Source organism: Lissotriton vulgaris, chromosome 11 (assembly GCF_964263255.1).
Source record: "Lissotriton vulgaris chromosome 11, aLisVul1.2, whole genome shotgun sequence".
NCBI classification, from domain to species: Eukaryota; Metazoa; Chordata; class Amphibia; order Caudata; family Salamandridae; genus Lissotriton; species Lissotriton vulgaris.
Genome location: NC_141699.1, coordinates 1,109,312,804 through 1,109,340,469, shown reverse-complemented (window position 1 = coordinate 1,109,340,469; position 27,666 = coordinate 1,109,312,804). Strand labels below are relative to the sequence as shown.

The window sequence follows — 27,666 nt, the reverse complement described above, 5'->3', positions numbered from 1 at the left end:
GCTGAGGAACAGGGTAATGCGACAGTGAGGGTGCAGTCTCTATCGCCTGTGAAGGTCATACATCATCAAGAAGCCTGTGCTGAGGAACAGGGTAATGCGACAGTGAGGGTGCAGTCTCTATCGCCTGTGAAGGTCATACATCATCAAGAAACCTGTGCTGAGGAACAGGGTAATGCGACAGTGAGGGTGCAGTCTCTATCGCCTGTGAAGGTCATACATCATCAAGAAGCCTGTGCTGAGGAACAGGGTAATGCGACAGTGAGGGTGCAGTCTCTATCGCCTGTGAAGGTCATACATCATCAAGACGCCTGTGCTGAGGAACAGGGTAATCCGACAGTGAGGGTGCAGTCTCTCTCGCCTGTGAAGGTCATACATCATCAAGAAACCTGTGCTGAGGAACAGGGTAATGCGACAGTGAGGGTGCAGTCTCTATCGCCTGTGAAGGTCATACATCATCAAGAAGCCTGTGCTGAGGAACAGGGTAATGCGACAGTGAGGGTGCAGTCTCTATCGCCTGTGAAGGTCATACATCATCAAGATGCCTGTGGTGAGGAACAGGGTAATGCGACAGTGAAGGTGCAGTCTCTATCGCCTGTGAAGGTCATACATCATCAAGAAGCAGGGGTGAGGGACAGGGTAATGCGACAGTGAGGGTGCAGTCTCTATCGCCTGTGAAGGTCATACATCATCAAGAAGCCTGTGCTGAGGAACAGGGTAATGCGACAGTGAGGGTGCAGTCTCTATCTCCTGTGAAGGTCATACATCATCAAGACGCCTGTGCTGAGGAACAGGGTATTGCGACAGTGAGGGTGCAGTCTCTATCGCCTGTGAAGGTCATACATCATCAAGACGCCTGTGCTGAGGAACAGGGTAATGCAACAGTGAGGGTGCAGTCTCTATCGCCTGTGAAGGTCATACATCATCAAGAAGCCTGTGCTGAGGAACAGGGTAATGCGACAGTGAGGGTGCAGTCTCTATCGCCTGTGAAGGTCATACATCATCAAGATGCCTGTGGTGAGGAACAGGGTAATGCGACAGTGAAGGTGCAGTCTCTATCGCCTGTGAAGGTCATACATCATCAAGAAGCAGGGGTGAGGGACAGGGTAATGCGACAGTGAGGGTGCAGTCTCTATCGCCTGTGAAGGTCATACATCATCAAGACGCAGGGGTGAGGGACAGGGTAATGCGACAGTGAGGGTGCAGTCTCTATCTCCTGTGAAGGTCATACATCATCAAGAAGCAGGGGTGAGGAACAGGGTAATGCGACAGTGAGGGTGCAGTCTCCATCCCCTGTGAAGGTCATACATCATCAAGACGCAGGGGTGAGGGACATCATAATGCAAGAGTGAGTCTGTGCACTCTGACCCTTGTGAAGGAAGATCCTAGTCCTTGCACTCCTGCTTCATCTCAGCCTCTGCTCACCATGGAGGGCTCTCTGCAGCTGACTGCCCTGTAACTGCTGCTTCATTGTTACCACTAACTATCATGGTCAGACCTAAAAAAAAGTGGTGCCATCTGTTGTCTCTTGTGAGTGGATAAGGGAACACCTTAAATTGCATTCTATCATTCCAAGTACAAAACCTGACCTCCCAAAAACTATTGAAGAATATGAGACAGAAGAGGTAGTGATGGCCATTCTTATTAGCAAGAACTTTTACTGAAACCCTGGGAGACTGGGCAGCTGCACCCATGAAGGTCTTAGGCCATCGTCTTCTTCAAGATCACCAGTAGAGCAATATTCTGGGGATAGGGAGAGGCATATTCACAGGTACAGGGCAAGTACTACGCATGCTGCACTCGTCTTATTAGACCATGCCGCCTCCTGTCTCACTTCCAGCTGTGCTCCATCACTATACAGAGACTGATGCTGAAAGCTCAGGAGGCAGAATCAGCAGCGCCGTGCTGGGGACACAGGTAGACCTTGTGCGGCAGGGCTTTCCTGATGATGTCAGTGTGCACAGTTCAGGCTCCTCACCCACACATACATAGCACTACGCAACACAGGGCCAGGCTAGATCAACAGCTGCATGCAGTTCCACCAACCCACCAGGCTCTTCCGCTCAGCCGCACTCTCACTTGCATTTATACAATGCAGAAGCAGATCAGAAGGACCTGCCTTCTCATACATCAGTCCTAAAGGGTGGAAGGATTCCCACACCACATTAGAGTCTAATGGTCCCTTTTTTAATTCTGCAAGAATCTGAATACCTGGCTGTTCAATTAAGGCTCCTGTTGTCTGCCCCACACACCTGCACAAGTGATTAGGGCACTAATAAAATCCACATTACATACACTGAAAATGTTACATACAATTGAGGCCTACTTGTATGATAACTATGCCCACAGAAATCCTTTACATGTTGTATGTGGAAGGTTCACTGCCCAGGAAACAAGCATTTTGAAATGTGATAATAGCTAACAGAGTGTGCATGCTGTTTCAAAAACAGACCGAAATGAGTTGTGCTACAAAAATAACAGAAATGAAGAAAATAGAAAATCATTCACTCCTCTATTTAAGATGTTTTGTATACTAAAAACGTTGGAAGCTCATTCAGTGGAGCTAATGTGTAGCGAAGTGTGTTTTGATACAATTGCCTGCCTTTTGGATGGAATGTATGACGTTACAACGCATACATTCACAACACATACCATCACAACGCAACTTTTACAACGCAGGATCCATTACAACGCATGCCATTACAGCGCATGCCATTACAACGCAGATGCTATTACAACGCATGCCATTACAACGTAAGTATTGGTAAGTATATAATTTAATTAATAGTAATTTATTTTTAATTTAATTACAATTTTTTAAAATAATAATTTTTTTTTTTTAATAAAATGTAATTTACTATTCTAACTCCAGGGGGGTGTAATAGTAGGGTAAGTTTTGGATAGTGTAGAGGTAAAAATTACTATTCTAACTCCAGGGGGGTGTAATAGTAGGGTGACTGTTGGATAGTGTAGGGCTATAAATTACTATTCTAACTCCAGGGGGGTGTAATAGTAGGGTAAGTGCTGGATAGTGTAGGGGTAAATATTACTATTCTAACTCCAGGGTGGTGTAATAGTAGGGTAAATGTTGGATAGTGTAGGGGTTAAAATTACTATTCTAACTCCAGGGGGGAGCAATAGTAGGATAAGTGCTGGATAGTGTAGAGGTAAAAATTACTATTCTAACTCCAGGGGGGTGTAATAGTAGGTTAAGTGCTGGATAGTGTAGGGGTAAAAATTACTATTCTAACTCCAGGGGGGTGTAATAGTAGGTTAAGTGCTGGATAGTGTAGGGATAAAAATTACTATTCTAACTCCAGGGGGGTGTAATAGTAGGGTAAGTGCTAGATCGTGTAAGGGGTAAAAATTACTATTCTAACTCCAGGGGGGTGTAATAGTAGGGTAAGTGCTGGATAGTGTAGGTGTAAAAAATAAATACATATAAAAAATAATTTAATTAAAATATTCAAATGTATTATAATAAATTAAATTATAATGTTTTTATGAAAATTAATTTAAAAATAAATTAATAATATTTTAATTAAATACATACCCATACTTATGTTGTAATGGCATGCGTTGTAATAGCATCTGCGTTGTAATGGCATGCGTTGTAATGGCATGCGCTGTAATGGATCTTGCGTTGTAAAAGTTGCGTTGTGATGGTTGTTTCCCTTTGGATGTGTCCCTGACCAAAGCTTTGTTCTCGCAGAAGTATAGTTGCAAGAAGTTGCACACACAACTTTCCCCGCCCTTCTCTTTAAAGAATCACTGAGGAGGAAAGTATAAAGAGACCTGAGATTTAGAGAGGGGCGGACATGAGCACTGGTGCGTTGCAAGGATCTTTCTGCCCCAGGTCCCTCAGAGGGATGGCAAGTCTCTCACTAATATAAGGTAGAGATGAGATACATCTAACACCGCCAGGCATGAGCATTCTCCAAGACACCACAACTAATCAAAATCTGCCAAGCATTTCCCCAGGCAACGGCACACATTGTGAGGCCCAAAAGCCTTTGATGATGATGCCAGTGTGTAACTTGATGAGTACGCATTTGAATCCTGTTGCATCCTTTTGAGTGTGATACAGTAAGAATTATTGAGTTAGATTATTATTGCAGCTGTTATGAGCACCGACCGATGATCCATTGTATTCCATCGAAACACTGGGGTCCTGTTGTATTGCAAAGAGTAAATAGTTTGACTTATTCTCTTCTGTCTTTCAGTTTCTGCTGAATGGACTCATCTTTGCCAGGATGTCTCCTAGACAGAAATCAAGCTTGGTTGAAGAACTTATGAAATTAGAGTAAGTAACATATTTAACAAGCATTGGAAAAGACAGTCAGCATTGCATTTTTGATCAATTGACTCTGCCAATGGTATTTCCCAATGCTGTGCAGCCTGAGCAAAACATGTATTTTTCCAAGATGACGGTTGGTGTGAGAAATAATGTAAACATATGTAAAAGTGTCTTTTAAAAGGTGCACCAGCAAAGGACAGTCCCAACACAAGAGGCTCACAACACCACACAGAGCAACGCAGGTCACACTCATCAAATGTAAGACTGCCAACACAGCCAAGAAAAGACAACACATGCAAATAAGGGGGGCAAAGCCTACAAAACCACCCCAGCCAAGAGCCAACAACAGTGGTGGACCCCAGTGACACCAAGGTACTGTCTGACGAGCCAGAAGGAGAGAAGGCTACTGCATTGTAGCACCACCAGGAAGCCATCTGCGGAAAGGAAGCAGGCAGGACCCTGTTGCCCCAACCAGAATCGGAGGAGCTGAGCAGCAAAAGGGAACTGAGTGCTTTGACACTACCTCAGCACGACAGAGATGTGGAAGCATCCCAGAAAGGTACCCAGATCATGAGATTCAACCTACCAGGTGCCACCCTTAAAACACTCAGAACCCCAGAGACATCACATTGTCTGTGTAAGACTGCGGGTGGACACACCTCAAAGCAGAAGGTCCAAGAAAAGCAAGACCGGACCAGAAGGTGGACGGACGCACACAGCGCTGTAGCTGTGATCCAGGCACTTGTGCCACATCGTCCCTCAGCCACAAGGCACTATGTGCCGTACCCCACCAACCATGTCTGGTGGCAGTGATGTCTCAAGGCACAAGTCCGGCATCACCCTTATAAAGGAGGCACAACCATATCTCCCTCCTGCCCACAGAAGAAGGTTCCTGAAGAGGGAATTTGCAACACATGGCATGATACTACTCCGACCCGGAGAAGAAGAGGGTCAAGTACTGGGAAGGCCCTTAAGGCAGAATGCCATACTCAAAGATCTACCCACAGAGTAGGAGCTCTAAGAATGTCCCTGAAAAGAGAATGCAAGACACGTGGCCGGACACCACACCACTCTCAAGAAGAGGAGGACCGGATCAGCGACTGCCCTGATCCTCACCAAGACGGAGCCGAACACTTGAAGGAGATGACCTGACTACAGAGACAGTCAACCACTGAGAGGCCCTGTTGAAGGTACAGCCAGAGGAAGAGACTCTAGCAATGAGAAGTCTCAACTGCATCTTAGGATAGAAGGTGCATGCTGAAGCACCAAGGAGAAAAGAGAGGATGACGAGTAAGTGTGACTGATTCACACTGGAAAACTTGATGACCAACAAAGCCCAGACAGTGGAAGATCAAGAGTGGCCAGGCCTCTAAAATGTGATTCAGAGGATTCAAGCCACTGAAGAAATGCATCCATCCTCACAAAGAAGCCACCGAGGTCTAACAAGGACAGACTGGAAGCAGCATACCAGGAGAACAGAGACTAGTCCACAAGCATGTGCAAACCAAGTCTCTGCCAGAACCATCACGGAACAACAGGGAGTAAGCCACAAGCATGCGTGAACTGAGTCGGCATCCCATGCTCCACTGCATTAACATCCAGATATTACAACCGGTGGCTCAGCAACCTGCATTATCCAGGCTGAAGGATACTGGCGCCTCTACAAAGGAAGAGTGTAAGCATATGGCCACCATCACTCCAAGTTGTCAATGGCCCAAGCAGGAATGCCTGTGACCATCTGTGCCACCTGTCATACCGGTTCACCACACAACTGGCAACCCCATAATACCAGCCCTTCCTGTGCGCCATCGCTACCACCCATGGAGCATCGAACAACCAGAGTGGAGTACAACACTGTCATCAAACCTACAGGCAAGAAGCTCCAAAATCTCCCGAAGAATCATTCAACAAGCAACTACCTGCTCGCCCCACTTGTATCCTGATCCCGATAGCGAGCGCATGTCTTGACCAGGACTCTTTAGCCCTGCAGAGCACGAGCGACTAGGCAGTGGCTCCTCAGGTGTATGCACTGCAGGGATTTTTGAACAGGGAGGGAAGAGGGAGCAGCTCTCTCTGTTTAAAAACCTTTTAGTGGAGTGGTAGGGGTGGGAAACAACAGACTAGCTGGCAAGAAGGGCAACATAAGGAGCATATTGGGGCATTGTGTAAGGGGGTAAATAGCATAAGGGGCGAAATAGCATACTGAGACAAGAGCAAGAAAACACATACACTTTCAATGGAGTGCTTAAGGCTAAAGATAAAAAGTAGCTCCATAAGTGTGAGCTGTGTAGGAATGCAAGTCAGCCACCGTGCAACACAAAGACATCTCATCTCATCACATCAGCCAAAGCAAAGTATGATACCAACACCATCAATGAATCTATGAACTGAAGCAAAACGATTTGAAGACAATATTACATTGCATCAACCTCCTACTTGGAGTGTACCAAATTCAAATAATTAGCTTTACATAATTGTGCAAAATTTCAGCAAGCTATGCAAAATTACATGTAATTACACAAAATACTAAACTGGAGTTTGGTGTTGAATTTGAGAAAGAAATGCATTCTGACATCCACTTTGGACTTGAGCATGCATTTTCCACTAAAAACAATGCAAAAAACAAATGCACTGTGAACAGCAGCAGCTCACTCCTTGTCATTCACATTATTCCAAGGTAATTGCATTTACTATTAGCTAAACATTCATAGTAAATGTGATTTAATGATTTGCCATAATAGCATCATTTGGGGAATTTCATGTAACAAGAGTAAGAGGAAATTACTGAAATTATGCGAACTATGTTGCCGGCGGTACGCCTACAAAAATATTGTGAAATAATATTGTGAGACACAGAAAACTTATCAGAAATAGTACAGTGCCTAAAATCTCACTGGGCACAATATTGTATTATTGCAGATAAGATTGATGCTTATAATAAATTGTGTTTTCTATTGTTTTGAATGGTAATTTGTGCATTTTATGTTTTAATATATTTTTATTATGTTATTATTATAGTTTTTTGTAGAATCATTGAGTAGTGGGATTTTTAGTTTATTTGGTGAAAAGAGGGGAAGTAAATTGTTCATTTTTTAGTATTTTGTTTTTTAAATGTTTGTTAATTTTTCCTTTTACATTTTTAAGAATGCATAATGAATTATTAATTTTGCTATGATATCTTTAAAATTCTTTATATATTTTATGTTGTTCAATTATATAAAATTAAAATTTTCATTTGGAATAATTAGGATTCTTCATTTCAAATGTGTTTTGTTTATATTAATTCAAATAATGTTTAATTTAAAAAATATATATTTATTGGTTTTATATTAAGGTTTTTGTAATTTATATTTTCCATACATCATCATGTTTAGCTTGATGGTATTTTATTTTTAAAAACTAGACCATTGTTTAAAAATGTGATTCTTTTCTTTCCATTTTAATTATTCATAATTGCTAACTTAAGAGTTACAGCACATGTTATTTTTTTAATTTTGGTAGTACTTTCAATGACATTTTTTTTATTGATTTATTTTTGGGGTGAATAAAACTAGACTTCTGTAATGTACTCTTTTTAGTGGAATGGCTAATAAGAATTTGTGGTAGAATTTCGAAATCTAAAAATACAGGGGCATATTATCAAGGGGGTTTATCTCCGCTTTTTTGGCTTTAAAAGCCAAGAAAGCGGAGATAAAATTATCTCCCTATTACCAAGCTGTCGCTAACACCAGTTAGCGACAGCTAGTAGGAGATAGCGACCATCTTGGGCCCCACTTTGCATGTCAGTGATATTTATCACTAATGAGATGCAAAGTGGGCGTGCCAAGATGTTAGCGACTGGAAACAGCCGCTAACATCGCTATCTCCTATTACCAACTTTTGGAGATATTCGCGCTAAGCGGGAATATCTCCAAAAGCTAACACCTGCCCTGAGCAGTTCTTAGCCATGTTATCCAATGGGAGGTGGATAACATGGCTAAGAGCATTTGCTCGATAATGCATGAATATCGCTGACTTTTCAGCGATATTCATGCATTTCGGCCGTTTTTTATCGCATTTGCGATAAACCTTGTTAATAGCAAGGTTTATCTGCGATAAAAATCGCCGATGTGCGGCGATAATTTTTGTCTCTAAACAAGTTAGAGACAAAAATTATCGCTAGTTGTTGGTAATATGCCCCACAGTATTTTCATTAATGTCTTAAAGGTTGGTGTGTGACCCGTAAATTTGACTGCCCCAAAATTCCAGTATTTTTTCTAATGTACTTGAGATGGGAGTAGGAAAAATAAATAAGATCCCATCCCAACACTTTCCCCAATGTGCTTACATTTGGAGTTGAAGTAGTAACTTTCACATTTTCCCTTCATCTATATGCACAGGAAGTGACATCACTGGATTTCACATCACCCTTCTGCACAGGAAGTGACATCTCTGGTTTCCTGCCAAAACCATCTATGAAAGAAGACGCAAAATAATAGGACTTCCTTTTCCATCATCCATTTGCAAAGGAAACTACATAATTGAGCTACCCATCATCAATCAGTACAGGAATTTATATCACTGGTTTTCTCATAATCAGTCTACACAAGTAGTGACATCTTTGGTTTACAGCCAAACCATCATTAATAGATGAAGCCAAGAAATAAAACTTAATTTCCCATCACCCATCTACACAGGGAGTGACATCACTAGATTGCTCATTATTCATCTGCACAAGAAATGACATCTCTAGAAGTGGATGTGGGGCAGGGGAGAACATGGCGGCTAGCATCAGAAGCTAGCCGGGAGGCTCCGAGACCAGAGGCGGCTCTTCTCGTATGTCTCCTGTGAAAAACACATAATTCTTTGTGTAGGAAGGAACGGAGAGGAAGAGCAAAGGATGCGGGCACTGTGAAGCACAGAGGGTGGTTTTCGGGCAGAACGGGCATCCGTGTTCGTGTTTGGCAGCGAGGGAAGGTAAACACGGAAGGGAGCGGAGAGACGCCGGTGCAGCGATATTCGAAATACGGTGCAAGGCTCAAGAGACATAATAGCACGCACCGCGTCCGGGGAAAGTAGTTTACCTAAGCATCTTTGCAGCGGTGTCCAGTGATCTCGGCGGGTGTCCCAGGGCGATTGCCTGGGGGGTGAGAGGATCTGGCGGAGACAGGCATAAACATCCGGGCTGACTCCGCCATTGTTGGTGGGAGCCCACAGGCTCAAGCGGACTCACAGCTGCTGAGTAAAGCGAAGGAGGTGAGGAGTTTACAAGAGTGTAGCTCAGGGAAGGGGGCTGTCCACTGGACTAGAACTGTGGTTGAAGTAAGGAGGGGGCGCAGTGCTGTGGCAAGAATTTCACATGTAGCCAGAGGCAGGGGGGCAAATCACACTCATGGACTCAAACTCCCAGACTCAATTGGAGCAGTAAAACAAAGTCAAAGGCAGGAGGAGAGCACTTTATGTATTGGAGGAGCAGAGGAAGCTCCCCTCAATCCAGGGAATAATGTACAAGGTATAAAGGGTTGCAAATACTGCCTGAGAAACAAGAAGCAAGACGAGGATGGGTCTAAAGGCTTAAGTTCCTCATATGTGAAAGAAGATACAAACCTACCAAAAAAGAAAGGGCCGCTGCTTACAAACAAATCGTCCCTTCCTCCCAACTCTAAGGGGAAATCAAAGAAGAGGAGACGGGTTAAAAAATTCACCCCCCCCCCAAGATATACATTTTTTTTAAAAACCTGTTCCCTCTCTTAAACAATATTTCAAGGTGTTACCCCCGACTCTGGAACTAAGACCCATACGGGGTAGCCTTACTGGCGCAAATCTGGAGTTTCCAGAGGATCTATTGAGCCCGAATAGATATCAGCCCCTGGCTCAGGAGTACATAATAGATATACAGAGCTCAGGGTTAAGTGAGGACCTATCTAGCTCGCAAAACGGGTTAATAGCATTTAGCAACGAAGAGGTACCTTGTAAAGAATCTAAAGGTCCCCAACTAACTACGGACTGTCCGGTCACAATGAGGGGTAGCACAAGGGGGGAAATAGTAGAGGATGATGATATGACCTCTAATGATCAGTCAGTTTTGAGGATGTTGCAGGCTTTAAGTCAGGAAATGAGGAACGGGTTCAAGGTCTCACAGCAGAACCAGCATGAAATTAAATCGTACTGTGAAAAATTGGAAGAGAAATTTGAGGCCCTTGCAGTTAGAACGACGGATTTAGAATCCGCAGTCACGGATCTAAGAAAGCTAGCCTCACAACATTCAAAGAAAATAGATGATATAAAACAGCGTGAGCAGGGGTACCAGGAAAACTGGAATCAATTGAAAATGCTCAGAGAAGAAATAATCTTCGCTTGTTGAAAGTACCAGAAGGGGCAGAGGGGGAGAACATTATGGAAATCGTTGCTAAGTTAAACAAGCCACAGAAATTGAAATCTCAGAAACTGACATAATTAAGGACATACAGAGAGTGCATAGGGACCCATATAGGCTAAAACCAAACAATACAAGGCCAAGGAAGATTCTGGTTCATTTTTTAACATACACGTTGAAGGATGAGATCCTGAATAGGGCTCTGAAGAGTAATACTCTCTCAGCAGAGGGGATTACTTTTCAAATTAGATCGGACGTATCTTCAATTACGGCATCCAGGCAATGGGAGCTTGGGAAATTATTAGATCCATTCAGAAAGCAAGGGGCGACAGCACAGTTACAGTTCCCGGCATCTTTAAAGATCATGTTCAAAAATAAGATGAGAATTTTTAAAAGGGTGGAGGAAGCTGAAGCCTATTTACAGTTAATCACAGATTATGTTCAGGAGACGGGGTCGGGATAGTTTTCTCCTTTTCCTTTCCGTTAGTATTCCAGACAGATAGATATGTAATTTAGTGCATAACGAAATAAGAGGCTTATGAGGGAGACAATTCAATTCATTATGTAAAAATGTAGATAGCCGTCGTGAGTCAGGGGAGGAGCCTCAAGGCCAGAGTAGGGCCAAGATGAAGAAGGGGGGATCTCCAGGGGAGCACGAGGGGCGGGAAAGGGGAGGGGTGGGCACATTGGGTGGGGAGCATGTGGGAAAAAAATAAAGAAAAATGTCTGAATTGCCAAAGTGATGGAGGTCATTATAATTTCCGCCAATGGTCTAGGTTGGGTTAACCCAGGACATATATCTGAAGGTCTTATCTTGGAACATAAATGGTCTAAGGGTAGTGCATAGACGGGAAAGGCTATTTCAATACATAAAAGACGCACCGGAGCAGGATTTTATACTCCAAGTAACCCATTTGACAGAGGAAGAGTTGCGAGAGGTATGTAATAAGAAAAAATGGATCCAAGAGGTGATTTGTACCTCGCAACAACTAACTATAAGAGGGGTAGCAATTTTGGTGAAAGTAAATCCAGCCGTATCAGTAGAGAAGTCCAGGGTAGACAAAAAGGGCAGATGGGCGATAGCTACGATTAAATACCATTTCCATAAATTTACAGTGGCAGGATATTATGGCCCGAATCTGGATGACCCTCTCCCCTTAAGGGAAATGATGGAAGAATTATTAGAGTTTAAGGAACCCCTAATTCTAGCGGGCGAATTTAATGTAGTTTTGGACCCACAAATAGATAAAACATATAGGGATAGATCCTTATATAATTCCAAAACTCGTAACCTTCTGCACCAGTTGATCTGGTCAGATATATGGAGAAAGAAATGGGGGTCAAAGAAGGAGTACACATTTCATAATAAGAAGCTAGGGCATAAATCAAGGCTAGACTTCTTTTTAATCACAGAGGAATTGGGGGATAAGGAAAAGGAGGTCAAGCATGTAGGGAGTCATTTATCAGACCATTCAGCAGTTTCCTTAACTTTAAAATTGCTGAGTGAGCCATGCATGAAGAGGTGGACTCTAGATCGTACTATTTTGTTGGAAGACGATGTGGCAAAAAAGGTGATAGACGAGTCTGAAGGCTTTTTTGAGCTAAATCTGGGAACTGCCCCAATTGAAGTTGTATGGGACACTTACAAGGCCTTTTTGAAGGGGGTGATTTTAGGTATTCAAGCCACGAGACAAAAAATATTCAGGGCTAAGGTTTCCGAAATAGAGGTTAAAATAGCTAGGCTAGAACAAGATCAATCTGCCTAGAATTACCAACTAGATCTATCTGTTTTACAAGAATTAGCAGTGTGTAAAGCGCAATTAGAAGAAGTGTTGGATTCTAGGCTTAGGAAACAATGGCAGGCTAGCTCTCTCTCCCATTTCGAATATGGGGAAGTGAGTGGGTAGCTTTTGGCCTGGAAAACAAAAAAGGACCAATCAAGGAATAGAATCAAAGAGATACAGATGGATATAACGGGGGAGACCTCAGATAACGCATCGGACATAGAAAAAGCTTTTTTTAGCCACTTTGAACAGGTGTACAAAGAGGATCTGTTTCCCCAGAATTCCTTGATTTTTGCTTGGTTAGAACAATATGGCATCCGGAGAATTGAGGACGAAGAAGCCGCTAATTTAAGCGGGAAAATAGATTTGAGGGAAGTAGTTGCGGCAGCTAACTCGAGTAAGAAGGGTAAGGCTCCGGGGCCGGATGGGCTACCAGCAGAGCTAAATAAAATTCTGTCCCCCGTGGTTGCCCCAATTTTGTGTAGCCTATTTTCCTCAATTTTTGAAGATGGAGGGATTATTCCTGCTTCATGGAATGAAGCAACGGGGGTGTTAATTCTCAAACCGTTAAAACCACAGGCATCATGTGACTCATACAGGCCAGTCTCTCTGCTGAATCTGGATTATAAAATCTTTGCCGGGATTTTAGCAGAGAGACTGAATGGTGTTGCTAGTAAATTGGTGCAGGAGGACCAGAAGGGATTTGTCAGAGGGCGATATTTACAGAACCTGATTCAAGCATTGGTGGGAGCTATAGATCTAGCATCTCTACATAAATTGCCTATGGCGATTATCACGCTCGACGCCGCTAAGGCATTTGACCGTGTAAATTGGGTCTTTTTAAATAGGGTGTTAGAGAAATGCAATCTGGGAAAGAATTTTTGCAGAGCTGTCTCTTCAATTTATCAGTATCCCACAGCTAGAGTCCTGGTTAATGGGAACTTATCAGCACCCATATGCATTAAAAGGGGGACTAGACAGGGATGTCCCCTTTCGCCCCAGCTTTTTAATTTATACATTGAGTCCTTGGCGGAGAGGATTTGTCAAAATACAAATATAGTACCCTTTAAATGCAGGAATTGGGAGAAAAAAAGTCTCATTATATGCTGATGACATGCTTATTTACACGTCAGACCCAATTCAAGCAATCCCGGCAATATATATCGCTGCGACCCAGTTTGGCCAACTGTCCGGGTATCAGATAAATCAGTCTAAAACAGAATGTATGCTGTGGAATGTCGAAGTTCGGCTTCCTATAGTAAAACAGGAGCTAAGATACTTAGGTGTCCAAATCACTCGGGACATTGAAAAATTAACCGACAGAAATCTAGATAAAGTAGCAAAGGAAATAACTGAGACGTTAAAGGGGTGGTCTCTTCTCCCCCTTACACTTATCAGAAGGGTGAATATCATAAAAATGATGTTGCTCCCCAAATGGATTTTTTTATTTCAGAACATTCCGCTTTTAAAGAAGATAAGCTCAGACTGATTGAAGCTAAATTTGCCTCATTTGTATGGGCCTCAAAGGGTATCACGGTCTCATGGAAGAAACTGACCAGTTAGAAGCGGCAGACCCTGAAGCAGAGGTCAGGCCCGGGACCAGGGTTCATTTCCTGACGCAGCAGGGTCTTGGGCTCAATGTCCGCTGACTCGATAATTGTCGCCTCGGTGCCTACTCTAATCATGAGTCCCACTCTGCAACTCTGGGCAATAGCTTGCTTAATCTCCACAACGACCCCAACAGCGCTGGGATGCCTGGCTTCACCTTGGGGGTGCCCAGGAGGGGGCATCTCACAGGGAAAGCCAGGAAGGGTTCCACAGCGGTATACAGCACCAGGATGCCCCGAGATGGGGCGACAGTGCGCTTTACTAGTATACACACATTTACACACACACATTTACAGTCTCTCCCGCCAATTTAAAGCGCAATCATTTCTTCTCTCTTCACAGAGTATATTGGTCTCCCTCTAAACTTGCCAAATTCTCGAAGGAGATTGTTCCCTGTTGTCCTAAATGTAAGAAGGAAAAAGCAGACCATCTCCATATGTTTGTAGCATGTCCTGCCTTGCATAAGTATTGGTGTGCGGTATCTGAAGGTATGGAAAGTTTATTGGAGTTAAATATACTGGTCAGTACCGTACTCGTATTTTATGGTATTGCTTTGAATTTTGATTCCCTTTCACAAGAGACAAATAAGTTGCTGTTTTATTTAATTATATTAGCGCGAAGAGAAATATGTAAATTGTGGATAAAAGATACTGCACCAACTTACTTGGATTGGATTAATTCAATTAAGTATACATTGAAATTAGATAGCACAAATTGGAAGAGAAAAAAACATTTTTGGACTCCTTGTATCTCTTGGCTGGACAAGCTTTAAGCTTTAAGAATAAGGTTCAATGATTATGCCTTTTTGTAGTTTAAAAGTACCCTAAGATCGGTTCTATGGTGGTCAGTTAGAGCATCTGAATTGAAGTATCTTGGATGGGTATCTACAAAAAGGGCTTCCAATAAGATCTTCGGAGGATATGATCATTCCTGGTTACATTCAGTATCAGTGGTTGGTAACAAGGGAAGGATCTTCGAGAATATCTTTTAGCATATGAGGACAAAAAAGAAAAAAAGAAATTACATCTCTACCTTTCCATCAATCCTGGCTTTAAAACAAGAAGCCAAGTAAAAGGACTTTTGTTTTCCATCATCCAATAATAGCAAAGACATCTCTGCACTTCCCATCACCTATCTGCACAGGAAGTAACATCACTGGATTTTCCGTCATCCATCTACAAAGGAAGCAAGATCTCTGGTTTACCACAAAAACCATCTTTAAAAGATGAAGACAAGAAAGAGGACCTAATTTCCCATCTTTCATCTGCACAGGAAGTGACATCACTGCTCTGCCCCTCATTCATTTGCACAGGAAGTAACATCCTGGGTTTCTTCCTCACTGCCTCCTGCATTCCTTCCCCTCCCAGGATCCACGTAAATGTTGCTGCAGTCACACTGCTGGCATGCTAAAGTCAAGGTGGTCTGCACCTGTTTGAGCCTGGACCCTGCCCAGCATGAGGAACCCTGGCCATCACCCTATCAATCACTACTTTGTTGTGGTCCTCTGTGCTCTTAATCCCAGCTACTACTCACCACACTGCTGCCACACCACATCGCACAACAAAGAATGAGCATTCACATGCGCCTCCTGCAAGTTTTCATGCTCTCTCCCACATCATACACCCACCACTTTTTTATCCACAGCACCCAATACCGCCGTACTCACGCTTACACAAACCTGTCATGTGCTCATGCACACACAAACAAACCACTACCCACAAAACATGCCACACTAGGATGCATGAACCTCAACTGCTGCACACTACTGAAATAAGCCGTCAATCACCCCAGCTACAAGACCACCAAACAAGACCATCAGCACAAGCCCCGAAGTGAAGTTGCCATCATATTTAAAGATACCCTCAGCTTCACCACCTACATGGACACCCCCATCAGCTACATGGAACACTTTCCTCTGGAGATGTGAATCACAGTTAACTTCTCTCTGGGTGAAACCCTCATATACAATCCACTATGGACGCCTCTACAGTTTTGCAAGCAATATCAACCGTCATCTTCAAGGTGGTCACCTTCATTCTCCTCATAGACCTTAACTTTCATCTAAACTATCTAAACTCTAATGTCCATCTAGATAACATCAGAAATTGTAGCCTCAGACAGTATATTACAGAACCCACCAACACTGCCGAACAACTATTGGACCTGGTTTTCTCCTCAATCAACCATATCACAGTCAAGAAGCCAACAACTCTTTGCTGGACTGACTATGCCTTCATCACTTTCAGCATACCCATTCCAGACAACCACAGACCTACCACCCCTGACTCTTCCCACTGCAGCTGGAAAAATATCACAAAAGACCAGTATGCTTACAACCTCTCCACAGACAGATGCAAGCACACCAGCAACTCACCAAAAGCCACCAAGAACCTCAACATCGAGATCACTACTTGCTCCAACACCCAGGCTCCCCTTAAAAGCAACTCAACAGCAATAGCCTAATCACAGGTCAGCTGGTAAACAGGGGAACCCAGCTGAAGAAATGCAACTGCAAGCAACTGGATTACAAGTGAAGAACAAATCAAGACACCTTCAAGTTCATTACACTGATACTAACAGTTACAAGGACATTTTTGCCATCATCAAAGATTTCATTGTGTCTCCGTCCACCACCAACATTACCCGTTTGCACGAACTTTGTAACACGCTCTGGACATTCTTCTGAACCAAACCTACCTCCATATACGGCAATTTTGACCCTCAACCAGACCCATCACCACCACAGCTCAACTTGACTTCATGGTCCTCCATCACAATTATCAAAACTGCTGCTACCATGAAGAACATCTACTCAGGGGCCCAATCTTATCCCTGTCCCTCCACACCTTCACCAAGGGACTCCTACCGATCAGTGAAGTACTAAAACCCATCCTCAACCCATCTATCAACTCTGGAACATGCCACCCTGCTCAATAAAGCATCCGCTGACCCAGCCACACTTTCAACAACAGATTCATCTCCCTCCTACTGTAGCTGGCAAAGGTTTTATAAAAGCAAATCAATCAGTGCCTCATTGACTACCTCAGCAACCACCACATCCCCAATGCAACATAGTCTGGGTTCAGGCCCAACCTCAGAAGAGAAACAGCCCTCATCACTGCCACAAATTACAGTTGTATGATAAATGGCAAAGGATATATGTCAGTGTATGTAGCCTGGTGCAATAAGTCATCAGGACTCTAGTACGCACTAGATATGTCAGCCATCATTCTCCGAGACCTCTATGTAGCATTTGTTACCGTCTCACATCCAGTCCTTATCTGGTGCCTGCATGAGACTGGCTTCTATGAAGATGCCCTCCACTGGATATGTCCTTTGTAAGACACAACTTCACTTCCTACGTGACAAAGTTGCTAGCTGGATGAAAGCCCAGACGTGGGTCCCTTGCTCACTTTGCCATTGGATTCAAGTTAGCCTGGCTGATGACGGCTGATTAGCCAGAAACTGGTCCCAGGATGCTTGTTTCCAGTCCAGGGAAGACATGGCTTGGCAGTTTGGTCTGGACTGTTCCCATGAGGCACAGGGTCAGACTGATTTGCATATGGCCATGTCTGAACTGGGGTGGTGGAGTGAGCTAAAGAATGATGATGGATTAAACCCAGATCAGTTGACTGGGGGTGAGTGTTTGATTTGCTCCAACACTCCATCCATCATCCCCTTTGATATCACTTTGTGTGCCTTAAGTTGGCAGGGTATGCCCAGACGTGGGTTCCTTGCTCACTTTGCCACTGGATTCAAGCTAGCCTGGCTGATGACGGCTGATTAGCCAGAAACCAGTCCCAGGATACTTGTTTCTGGTCCAAGGATGACACAGCTTGACAGTTCAGGATGGACTCTTCCCATGAGGCACAGGGTCAGAATGATTAGCATATGGCCATGTCTGAACTGGGGTGTTGGAGTGAGCTAATGAATGATGATGGATTAAACCTAGGTCAGTTGACTGGGGGTGAGTGTTTGATTTGCTCCAACACTCCGTCCATCATCCCCGTTGGTATCGCTTTGTTCTCCCTAAGTTGGCAGGGTAAGCCCAGACGTGAGTCCCTTGCTCACTTTGCCACTGGATTCAAGCGCCTGGCTGATGACGGCTGATTAGCCAGAAAGCGGTCCCAGGATGCTTGTTTCCAGTCCAGAGAAGACATGGCTTGGCAGTTCCGGCTGGACTGTTTCCATGAGGCACAGGGTCAGACTGATTTTCATATGGCCAAGTCTGAACTGGGGTGGTGGAGTGAGCTAAAGAATGATGATGTATTAAACCCAGATCAGTTGACTGGGGGTGAGTGTTTGATTTGCTCCAACGGTCCGTCCATCATCGCTTTGTTCGCTCTAAGTTGGCAGGGAATGCTCAGACGTGGGTCCCTTGCTCACTTTGCTACTGGATTCAAGCTAGCCTAGCTGATGACGGCAGATTAGCGGGAAACCTGTCCCAGGATGCTTGTTTCCGGTCCAGGGAAGACATAGATTGGCAGTTCGGGCTGGACTGTTCCCATGAGGCACAGGGTCAGACTGATTTGCATATGGCCATGTCTGAACTGGGGTGGTGGAGTGAGCTAATGAATGATGATGGATTAAACCCATATCAGTTGACTGGAGGTGAGTGTTTGATTTGCTCCTACGCTCCGTCCATCATCCACTTTGGTATCGCTTTGTTCTCCCTAAGTTGACAGGGTATGCCCAGACATGGGTTCCTTGCTCACTTTGCCACTGGATTTAAGCTAGCCTGGCTGATGACGGCTGATTAGCCAGAAACCGGTCCCAGGATTCTTGTTTCCGGTCCAGGGAAGACATGGCTTGGCAGTTCGGGCTGGACTGTTCCCATGAGGCACAGGGTCAGACTGATTTGCATATGGCCATGTCTGAACTGGGATGTTGGAGTGAACTAAAGAAAGGTGATGGATTAAACCCAGATCAGTTGACTGGGGGTGAGTGTTTGATTTGCTCCAACGCTCCGTCCATCATCCCCTTTTGTATCGCTTCCATGAAGAATTCTGCCTTAGTTATTTAGATGACCAGGTAAAACTATTCTCCTTATTACTTCAGTGCAGGCAAATCCTGCAACTGTTTTAAATCACCAAATGATTACTGATTGTATGAGACTTGACATTTTTTTTGAAATTCCATGGTTTAAATATCTCAAAGTGTTGAATACATTTTGCCAAGCAGGACTTATTATTTAAGCCTTGGCTTAAAACCACTGAAGACATACATTGAACATAGAAAAGAAGAGCATGCTTGCCATTTGACCAAAAAAAGAGAAAATGAGTACTTCAATGAATTCTCTGTTAAAAGTTATAAGCTGAAAAAGTCACAATTTAGGTTGGATCTCTATCTTAAATTAGTGACTTATACTTATAATAGAATTTTGTCGCCCAGCTTAAGGTTAGTACCTCTTCACTGTCTACTTGTGTTTCCAAAAGTTTGATGTGACCCCCTACAATTTGCATTGATCATCTTTCAATGCATACCATGAAACACTCCCTGTTTTTCTGTACGTTTTACAAATTAGCACCTGCAAAAATCGAAATCCTATACGTGTTCATGAGGCTATGTTAGTGGTAGCTGAGGATTTTTGTTCCTACAGTTGTTGGACTTGCATGATTTATTGCACTCTGTTATTAGATATGATATGCTATGCTACTGGATATGATATATGTGGCAATTTTCATACTGGCATATGAGCAATTTCCGCACCTCTATGAACTTTTTATGTGTTGTAAATTAAGTTGTTAAGTTTTTTATCAATAATATCTAGAATTCAGCTTTACCTCTCATTTGTCAACCTACCTTTTTTCCAGTTACTGTTTAGTAATGTGTGGAGATGGTGCTAACGACTGTGGGGTGAGTATAAAAAAAATCATTTCACATTGCAATGTAAAGACTATTACTAAGTGAGAATTGAAGTTTATGGGATAGGCTGCCTGTATGGGTGCATCAGTGGAAGAAGCATCTAGGTCATTAGGGCTAGATGTAGGTAATCACAATTTACTGATTTTTAAATACCGAATTTTACCAATTCGGTATTTAAGAATCTGTAAATGTGATGTTGGTAATAAATCGGTAACATTTACCAATTCGGTAATATTCCTTATTACCGAATCAGCAATACCGATTCTGTAATAAGGAATCACCTTCCCATTCATTCCTATGGGCCTGGAGGCCCATAGGAATGAATAGGAAGGCATTCACTATTACCGATTCGGTAAATACTGAATTGGTAATATGGGGAGCATATTCAAGGGTGGCAGGGTGTCACATTGACACCCTGTGGCACCCCTGAATTGTGCATGTGTGCACATGTGGCACACATACATGCCCTAAGGGCATGTATGTCTGCCACATGGCACTGAGAATAAAGCAAAAAAATGCTTTATGTAAGATATTCGGTATTTACCACCAACCTGTAGTTGGTGGTAAATAGTGAATCCCTAAAGCTAACATGCACTCACTTGAGTGCCTCCTTAAAATAAGGAATCGGTAAATCACCGAATCCTTAAAACCTGCCTCCTACATTAGAAAAAGCTAAATACCGGTCGGTAACGGGTTAATTAACGATTTTCGGCCGTTACCGACCAGTATTTAGCTACCTACATCTAGCCCTAAGATATTCTCTTCCCTCTTCTCCATGATTAACTTTTTTCTTTTTTTTATACATTTTTTTCTTTTTGAAATATTTTTATTTTCAATATTGAACATTAAACTGAAGATGCATGTGCACAAGAAAAAAAAGAAAGGCTGTCAAGCAAATGCATACAAATTTAAATGTTTACTTTCAATAATACATAAAATAGATGACATATAATAATTTTGAGAAATTGCTTGAAAATTGACAAGTACATAAATACAAGTACTAAATGGTTTTTAAGTCTAACTAGAAAATACATAAATGAGACGTAATAAATAATAGGTAATACATAATAAAAAATATAGCTTTAAAATTGACAAGGACATAAATACAAATAATAAATAGTTTTAAAATATAGTACATACAGTACATACAATCAGACGGGTTACAATAACCATTTAAACAATTCCAGCTTCCAACTGGCAGTCAATAACAACTAATACCCCTACTTATAGTTATCCCCTGTTAAGCTGCCAAATTTAGAATGCCCTAATGACCAGTATTTCAAAGTTCACAGCAGTGGTTCAATGTTCCACCCCTGACAACTCATGTAAGATCAGTTATTACCACCCTCTAAATCCTCCAAAGACATCAGGGAGTTATTTGGTGTGATGATATCAATGTCCGGGGTCATCAAACAGGCCACGAGGTGTTCCCGTGCTCGTACATTTTCAATCTTTCCCTGCCCTTTCTTCAATTCCTGAAACAACACAGCACTCTCCAAACTCGACCATTTAACCAGTTATTTTCTCCATCTAGTTATTTGAGGGCCATGCGCAGTCTTCCTGTGCATTTTTAATTATTCACATTTAGCCAAAATCAATGCCAAATCAGTAATTCTAGTAGTGATTTTCCTCTTTTTAGGGCCAGTATATGCCCCAAGAAGGCAGGTTAAGGGACTACAAGTGATCGTCCATAAAGTTATGTAATTTACACAACCCACAACCGCTTCCCAGAACCCAGTTAAACTCCGGCAGGACCAAATCATATGGCATAATTCTGTCCCCAACTCCGCACACCCGACATTTCACAGCAGCAGTCACATAGAACCTGTTGATCTTGCCAGGTGTAAGGTATGCTCTATGTAAAATTTAAAAATTAATTAAATTAAACCTGGCATTTCGTGAGATATCAGGTATATGTACTTGGATCCACTCCCAGTCCATATCTGTAATCTGGAGTCCCAGGTCTTGCTCCCAATTCACTTTCAGTTCTTCAACAAGGGGAGCGAATACATCAGCATGTATAGCTTGATAAAGGCACAAACTGCTTTTAAACAGCCCTTCATAGTGCAGAGTAGTTGACATGCTTGATGCATTACAGGTAACCCTGGGCGGAGCTGGTGGATTGTAACTACGTAGAGGTCCAGGGAGTTGGGGAAAACTCAGTGTAACTCCGCTCCGCCACCCGCCTTTACCCTCCCAACAAAATAATGGTGACAACTTAATTAAAAAAAAACAAATAGTCATGCTCAGTTCATGCAAGATGTCCGGCGAGGAGGAGGAGGGCAGCCCGGGGACACTGCAATACAGATAAGTGACTTTATTTTTTTTAAATTAAGTTGTCACTATTATTTTATTGGGGGGGTGGAGGCAGGGGGCAATTTAGCAGGGTGGGCTGGCTAATTCCGCTCCGCAGTCGTCTATTTTTTCCCTACTCAGCGTTCTCAGCGGAGCAGGGAAATTTCCGCACACTCGGCCGGCGGAGCGGAGGTCTCCGCCCGTGCCTGTTACAGGCTCAGTTCCTCCATTCTCCTAATGATATACAATTGTGGCGACCATGGCCCTATGCAACAAACATTGCCCACTAGGAATATATAACTCTTCTGCAAAGTCTTCAAATAAGAGTAATGCTCCATCCAGGTACAAATCACCTATTCGAGTAACCCCATAATCAGCCCACCTCTCAATTCCTGCCAACATACCCACATGAGCCAATAACTGTATCCATCCAAGTGGGAAATCAGGTGACTAGAGCACTGGGATACAGGTCCATTATAAGCAACAATGCAAGCACTGTTGTAGTACTAGGAGGTCCTGAGAAGTCACTGACAGCCGTCACCAAGGAACCAAGACGACATGCAATAATTTCCTCAAAGTAGGCGGTGAGCCAATCGTATCCTCACCAGCGTTCATTCTACTACAAACCCACTGCTTTAAGCAACCGCAACTGAGCCGCCATATAATAGGACTCAAGATCAGGCACAGCTATACCACCCTCTGTTAAAGGGGGCTGCAGTTTGGTCAGGGCTACTCTGCACCTACCCATCCCCCAGATCAGTTCCAACAATAGAGTTTCCATAACCAGGAACAGCCAGCTAGGTCCAAATTGTGGTTGAAAAGAAATACAACAATCACCATTTTAGCCACAGGTCTGTAGCCAGCCACAGATAAAGGTAATGTAGTCCAGAATTATTTAGGTCTCCGATTGCTGCTCCACAGCACCATCGAGCAGGTCCTGCTACTTGTGGTATATTTTTACCCCTAATATTTAATGGAAGTAGGGCTCCAGGTAATCCCAGGTAATCCCACACAGGTTCTGAGCAGGGATGGCATCGCCACTAAGTGGAAACAAATGGGACTTTTGCCAATTAATGTGTAGTCCAGAAACTGCCCGAAAGTGCCTCAAATGATTTCTTGCACCTGGCAAGTCCACTTCAACATTCCTTAGGAAGAGTAGCGTGTCATCAGCATATGATTTCTAATTAATATGGGAGTGTTTGGAAACACCTAATCCAGCCAACAGGCATCTCAGATTAGGTTAACTGATCTACTCAGCCTACAAGTGGTAAGGGCCTATGAAGATATTAAAACCACAGTTGATGGACAGAATGCAGAACAATGTCATACATTCACCCCAGTACAGAGATATGGGCCTAAATCCATCAAGAAGATGTTAGGCATCTAATATTGGTGTCAGGAGAAGAAAAAGCATAATGTGTCAATCAACATCAGCACATTTTTGAACTTTTAAACAGGTGTTCTGAAAGTTACTGTCTATGCACTCCTCCTGATCTGAAGATGTTTCTCTGTCAGACAGTCGAGTGTCTTAAGTCTATTTTGCCTTGGTTGCTCCGGAAGTCTAAATGTGATATATATTATACTGCAGTTCTTTAGCACTTTTTAAACAATTAGATTATTATTTGGGATAGGCGACTGTTCTCCTCAAAGAACAATCACAACTCTTGTTGTGGTGAGCCCTCAAAGTCTCTAAGTTAACCTGAGATCAGCCCTCTGGTATCTATGACACCGACTTAGGGCAATGTGTAAACTCTGTATGCAGTACCAATACATGAAAACAATCTAAGCATTAAGCAGTAAAAATCCTAAACAAAATCAGAAAAATGGACTAAAGTTCTATAAATTAAAAAGGCACCAAAAGATACAATTCCATTTTATGAACCAGAGACGTGACTTTTTATAGTTATAAGTAAAAATTGTGCCAAAAAGCACAAATATCCAGTAATAATCAATGATCATAATAGACTTGGACACAGGTATGATTTGAATCCAACCACAATATAGTGCAGGTCGGAAACACCAACCAGGGTCGTCCTGATCAAATATTCTACTTTCCGACTAGGCGCCCTAATTTATAGTTTTGCGGAGAGGGTACTGCGTCACAAGTGAGTATCCTTTCCACCAAACTGAAGGTCTGCCAACTCATATAGAGTGATGGCAGAGACTTCTGTGTCTCTGCCGCTGACATATATCTTCAATGGCTGAACAGAGTAAGGGCAATCAGAGATTTGCCCATTTGTCTGCTCAGCCCATTTAGAATGGGAAGACAAATTACCAGTTTTCACTGTCCATCGCGACTAGGTAAAACTTGGTGGTAAGGGACAGTGAAAACTGTATAATTACCCCCACCCCATTAGAGATACCCCCATTATAAGGGGTTCATTGTTTTTTTTTTTAATAAAATACTGCTTTGGAATTTTCTCTTTGGAAGTAAAAAAAGATTAAAAGTTTAACACATGGCTACAACATGTTTAAGGAGCCATTCATCAAACTTTCAATGCATTTACTGGAACCACCATGGCCATGGTCCTTGTATATGCAAGAGATATCAACTAGGCAATTGGACATCCTCAAGTTTGGCAAGCCAGTACACCCTCAGGAAGATGCAGTACCCTCTGGGTGACAGTGTACTTTACTCCATGTCCCTGATGGAGTAAATACCCATCTGCCAAGCTCTAAATGAAGCCCTTAGTCTTGTATGTCCCAATCATCCACACAAGTGCATTTCTCAGGCCCCCACGACCTCATGGGAGGACACTTGGCGACTCTTAGGGTATCAGGCAGAGGCCAAGTCCAGTCCATGCTGCCACTAATCAGATTGGACCTTCAGGAAAAAGTCTTCTTGCAGCTTGTGATGTCACTGTAGCCACACAGGAGAACAGTCAACTGACCCCTGGAGTCCGCTTCTTTGGCCTGGGTATAAGGGGGAGCATGTCTCATCCTTCAGAGCTTCTCTTGGGTTCAGACAGCAAGTCCAGTACACGTCTGTATTTCTGCAGGTTCACGCATTTTCTGATGCAGATATCTGCAGGTGCCGCATTTATGCTGTGTTAGACCCCACACATTTTGCCTCCACCTCTCCTATTTTTGCAGAATTTGTTTTTGTTGGCCTTAGGACTCTGTGCACTTTACCACTACTAAAGTGTCTGTGCTCACTCCCTAAAGCATGGTAACATTGGCTCACACATGATTGGTATATTTATTGTACTTATAAGTTATTTGTAGAGTGATATATAGTATACTCAAGACCTGTAAATTAAATGCCACTGGTGGGCCTTCTAAGTGTAAAGGAGTTAGGCCCTTGAAATGTGGGAATGGCTGGACCTTATATATATGTTTCTTTAGAAAATGCCGCCCCACTTCTTTTTGTTTGCTCTTAATTATAAGCAACACATCAATCTTAATTTGATCTGTTAGGTATATTTATTTTTACCTTTTCTTTAAATTCTCTTTTTCTGAAAAAATCTTTAGTTCTATGTCAGAGAAACAACACAACAAGTATAACACATATGTACATCAACTTATACACAACATTTACCAAAAAAGAACATCATTACATCAAAATATACAATACATTCACTATACACAACATGGCATAGTTATCTATTTTAGACTGTTCCAAAAGGCAAGTGTCAGTTCCTCGCCTTATTAACCATCAGTGATATATAATGTAAAGAACAGTATTAGACAAAGTCACGATCAACAGGAGATATCACAAGACAATAATTCTGTGGGTCAGTGATTATTAGTATTTCTAAATTTTATCTCCTCTCTGCCGACGCGTTTCAAACTCCATACAGCAGTTATGGGTTCTCCTCAGGGCCTTGTCACTTCTATCTTTACTGTAGCTGTAGTTGTCCTATGTCTGATTCTGGGTCTTTTGAGCTGCAGTCTTTTACTGTCTTTTGGGTCCGTGTATGGGCGTCTCCCTATGGCTCGGTAATACTTTTCACCTTGTTCGGATCACCGGGGGCTTAGGGAGCGTCTCACTCCATGATCACCTTCTTTAATGTGCGCGGGCAACCTTGTTACAAGCGGTCCTCTGTACTCTCGTTATGCGCGCCGCGTGAATCCTTCCGTATTGTCCTCCGGTTCATACACTTTGTGCAGCTCGCTGTCGCTAAAGACGCATTTCGAACTCCATACAGCAGTTATGGGTTCTCCTCAGGGCCTTGTCACTTCTATCTGCATGTGTGTAAGGAAAAGAAAACACCAAACAATGTTTCAGTGTCAATTCCCATAGCCTCAAATTATCACTACGCTTACATTATCCTACGTTTAAAGTCCATGTTACCTTTACTGTAGCTGTAGTTGTCCTATGTCTGATTCTGGGTCTTTTGAGCTGCAGTCTAAAGGGAATTAACAAATCCCATTAGAGCCAAACTCAATTCTAGCCCTAAGGTCACTTTCGCAAAAACACTGCAAGACATACCTTTTACTGTCTTTTGGGTCCGTGTATGGGCGTCTCCCTATGGCTCGGTAATACTTTTCACCTAAGGGCAATGCAAAGTTGGTTAACTACTAGTGGGCTCATGTCATTTCTCAAGCGTGTTAGACGGCTTATGGCTACCATCATACCTTGTTCGGATCACCGGGGGCTTAGGGAGCATCTCACTCCATGATCACCTTCTTTAATGTGCGCGGGCAACTTTGTTACAAGCGGTCCTCTGTACTCTCGTTATGCGCGCCGCGTGAATCCTTCCGTATTGTCCTCCGGTTCATACACTGTTTAAAAACCAAACCGGAGCGCATTTTAGATCCCCATTAGGGGATCCCCATTTCCACACTTGTGGTGCCCTTCAATTGGTTTAAGGCCCCATCTCGAGAGTAGGTCACTTTTTGGTTTGGGGGTTAATACATCCGCTCTAATTACACATTGGCCAATGCTCTTATTTTTCTTATAGGCGAATAGCGGCCGCGGGAATGAGCATTCAAGTTCCTCTAACAGATGCCAATTCTTCAGGACCATTTGCCGTACTCTATGTGTATCAGGTCCAAATATGGTTACACATACCAACCTATCCAGGTCTTGGTATGTGTAACCACATTTGGACCTGATACACATAGAGTACGGCAAAAATTGGCATTGGCCAATGTGTAATTAGAGCGGATGTATTAACCCCCAACCTGTCAAAAGATGTATATAGGAAAAACGAAGGTGGTGAGCGCTCCAATGGTCCAACACTTTTTGGATTCAAACCACAGTGAGATGGACTTTAAATGGACTGTGCTATGCACAATAGTGCCACCAGGAAGTAAAGGTCCGATTGACATTGAAGACACACTCCTTAGAAAAGAGGCATACCTGATTCTTAAATTTAACAGTACGCAAAACGGATTGAACACTCTCTCTGAGGTGTCTAGATTGTAATGGAAGAATTGTGTGGGGCTCCACGGGGGTCTGGTAATCCCCCATGAAAGAAGGGCATAGGAATGGTGAGGCCATGCGGAACATCGAATTTCCC

General features: G+C 43.0%; 1 protein-coding gene across 1 annotated transcript in view; it reads left to right on the top strand.

Annotated features, from left to right (window-relative positions):
- LOC147684255 (putative cation-transporting ATPase 13A4) overlaps positions 1-27,666 on the top strand; it is a 291,659-nt gene that overhangs the window by 218,069 nt on the left and 45,924 nt on the right. The window contains exons 21-22 of the mRNA XM_086942617.1: positions 4,221-4,300; positions 19,855-19,897. Of these exons, the coding sequence (XP_086798743.1) occupies positions 4,221-4,300; positions 19,855-19,897 (123 nt within the window). The remainder of the gene's footprint in view (positions 1-4,220; positions 4,301-19,854; positions 19,898-27,666) is intronic.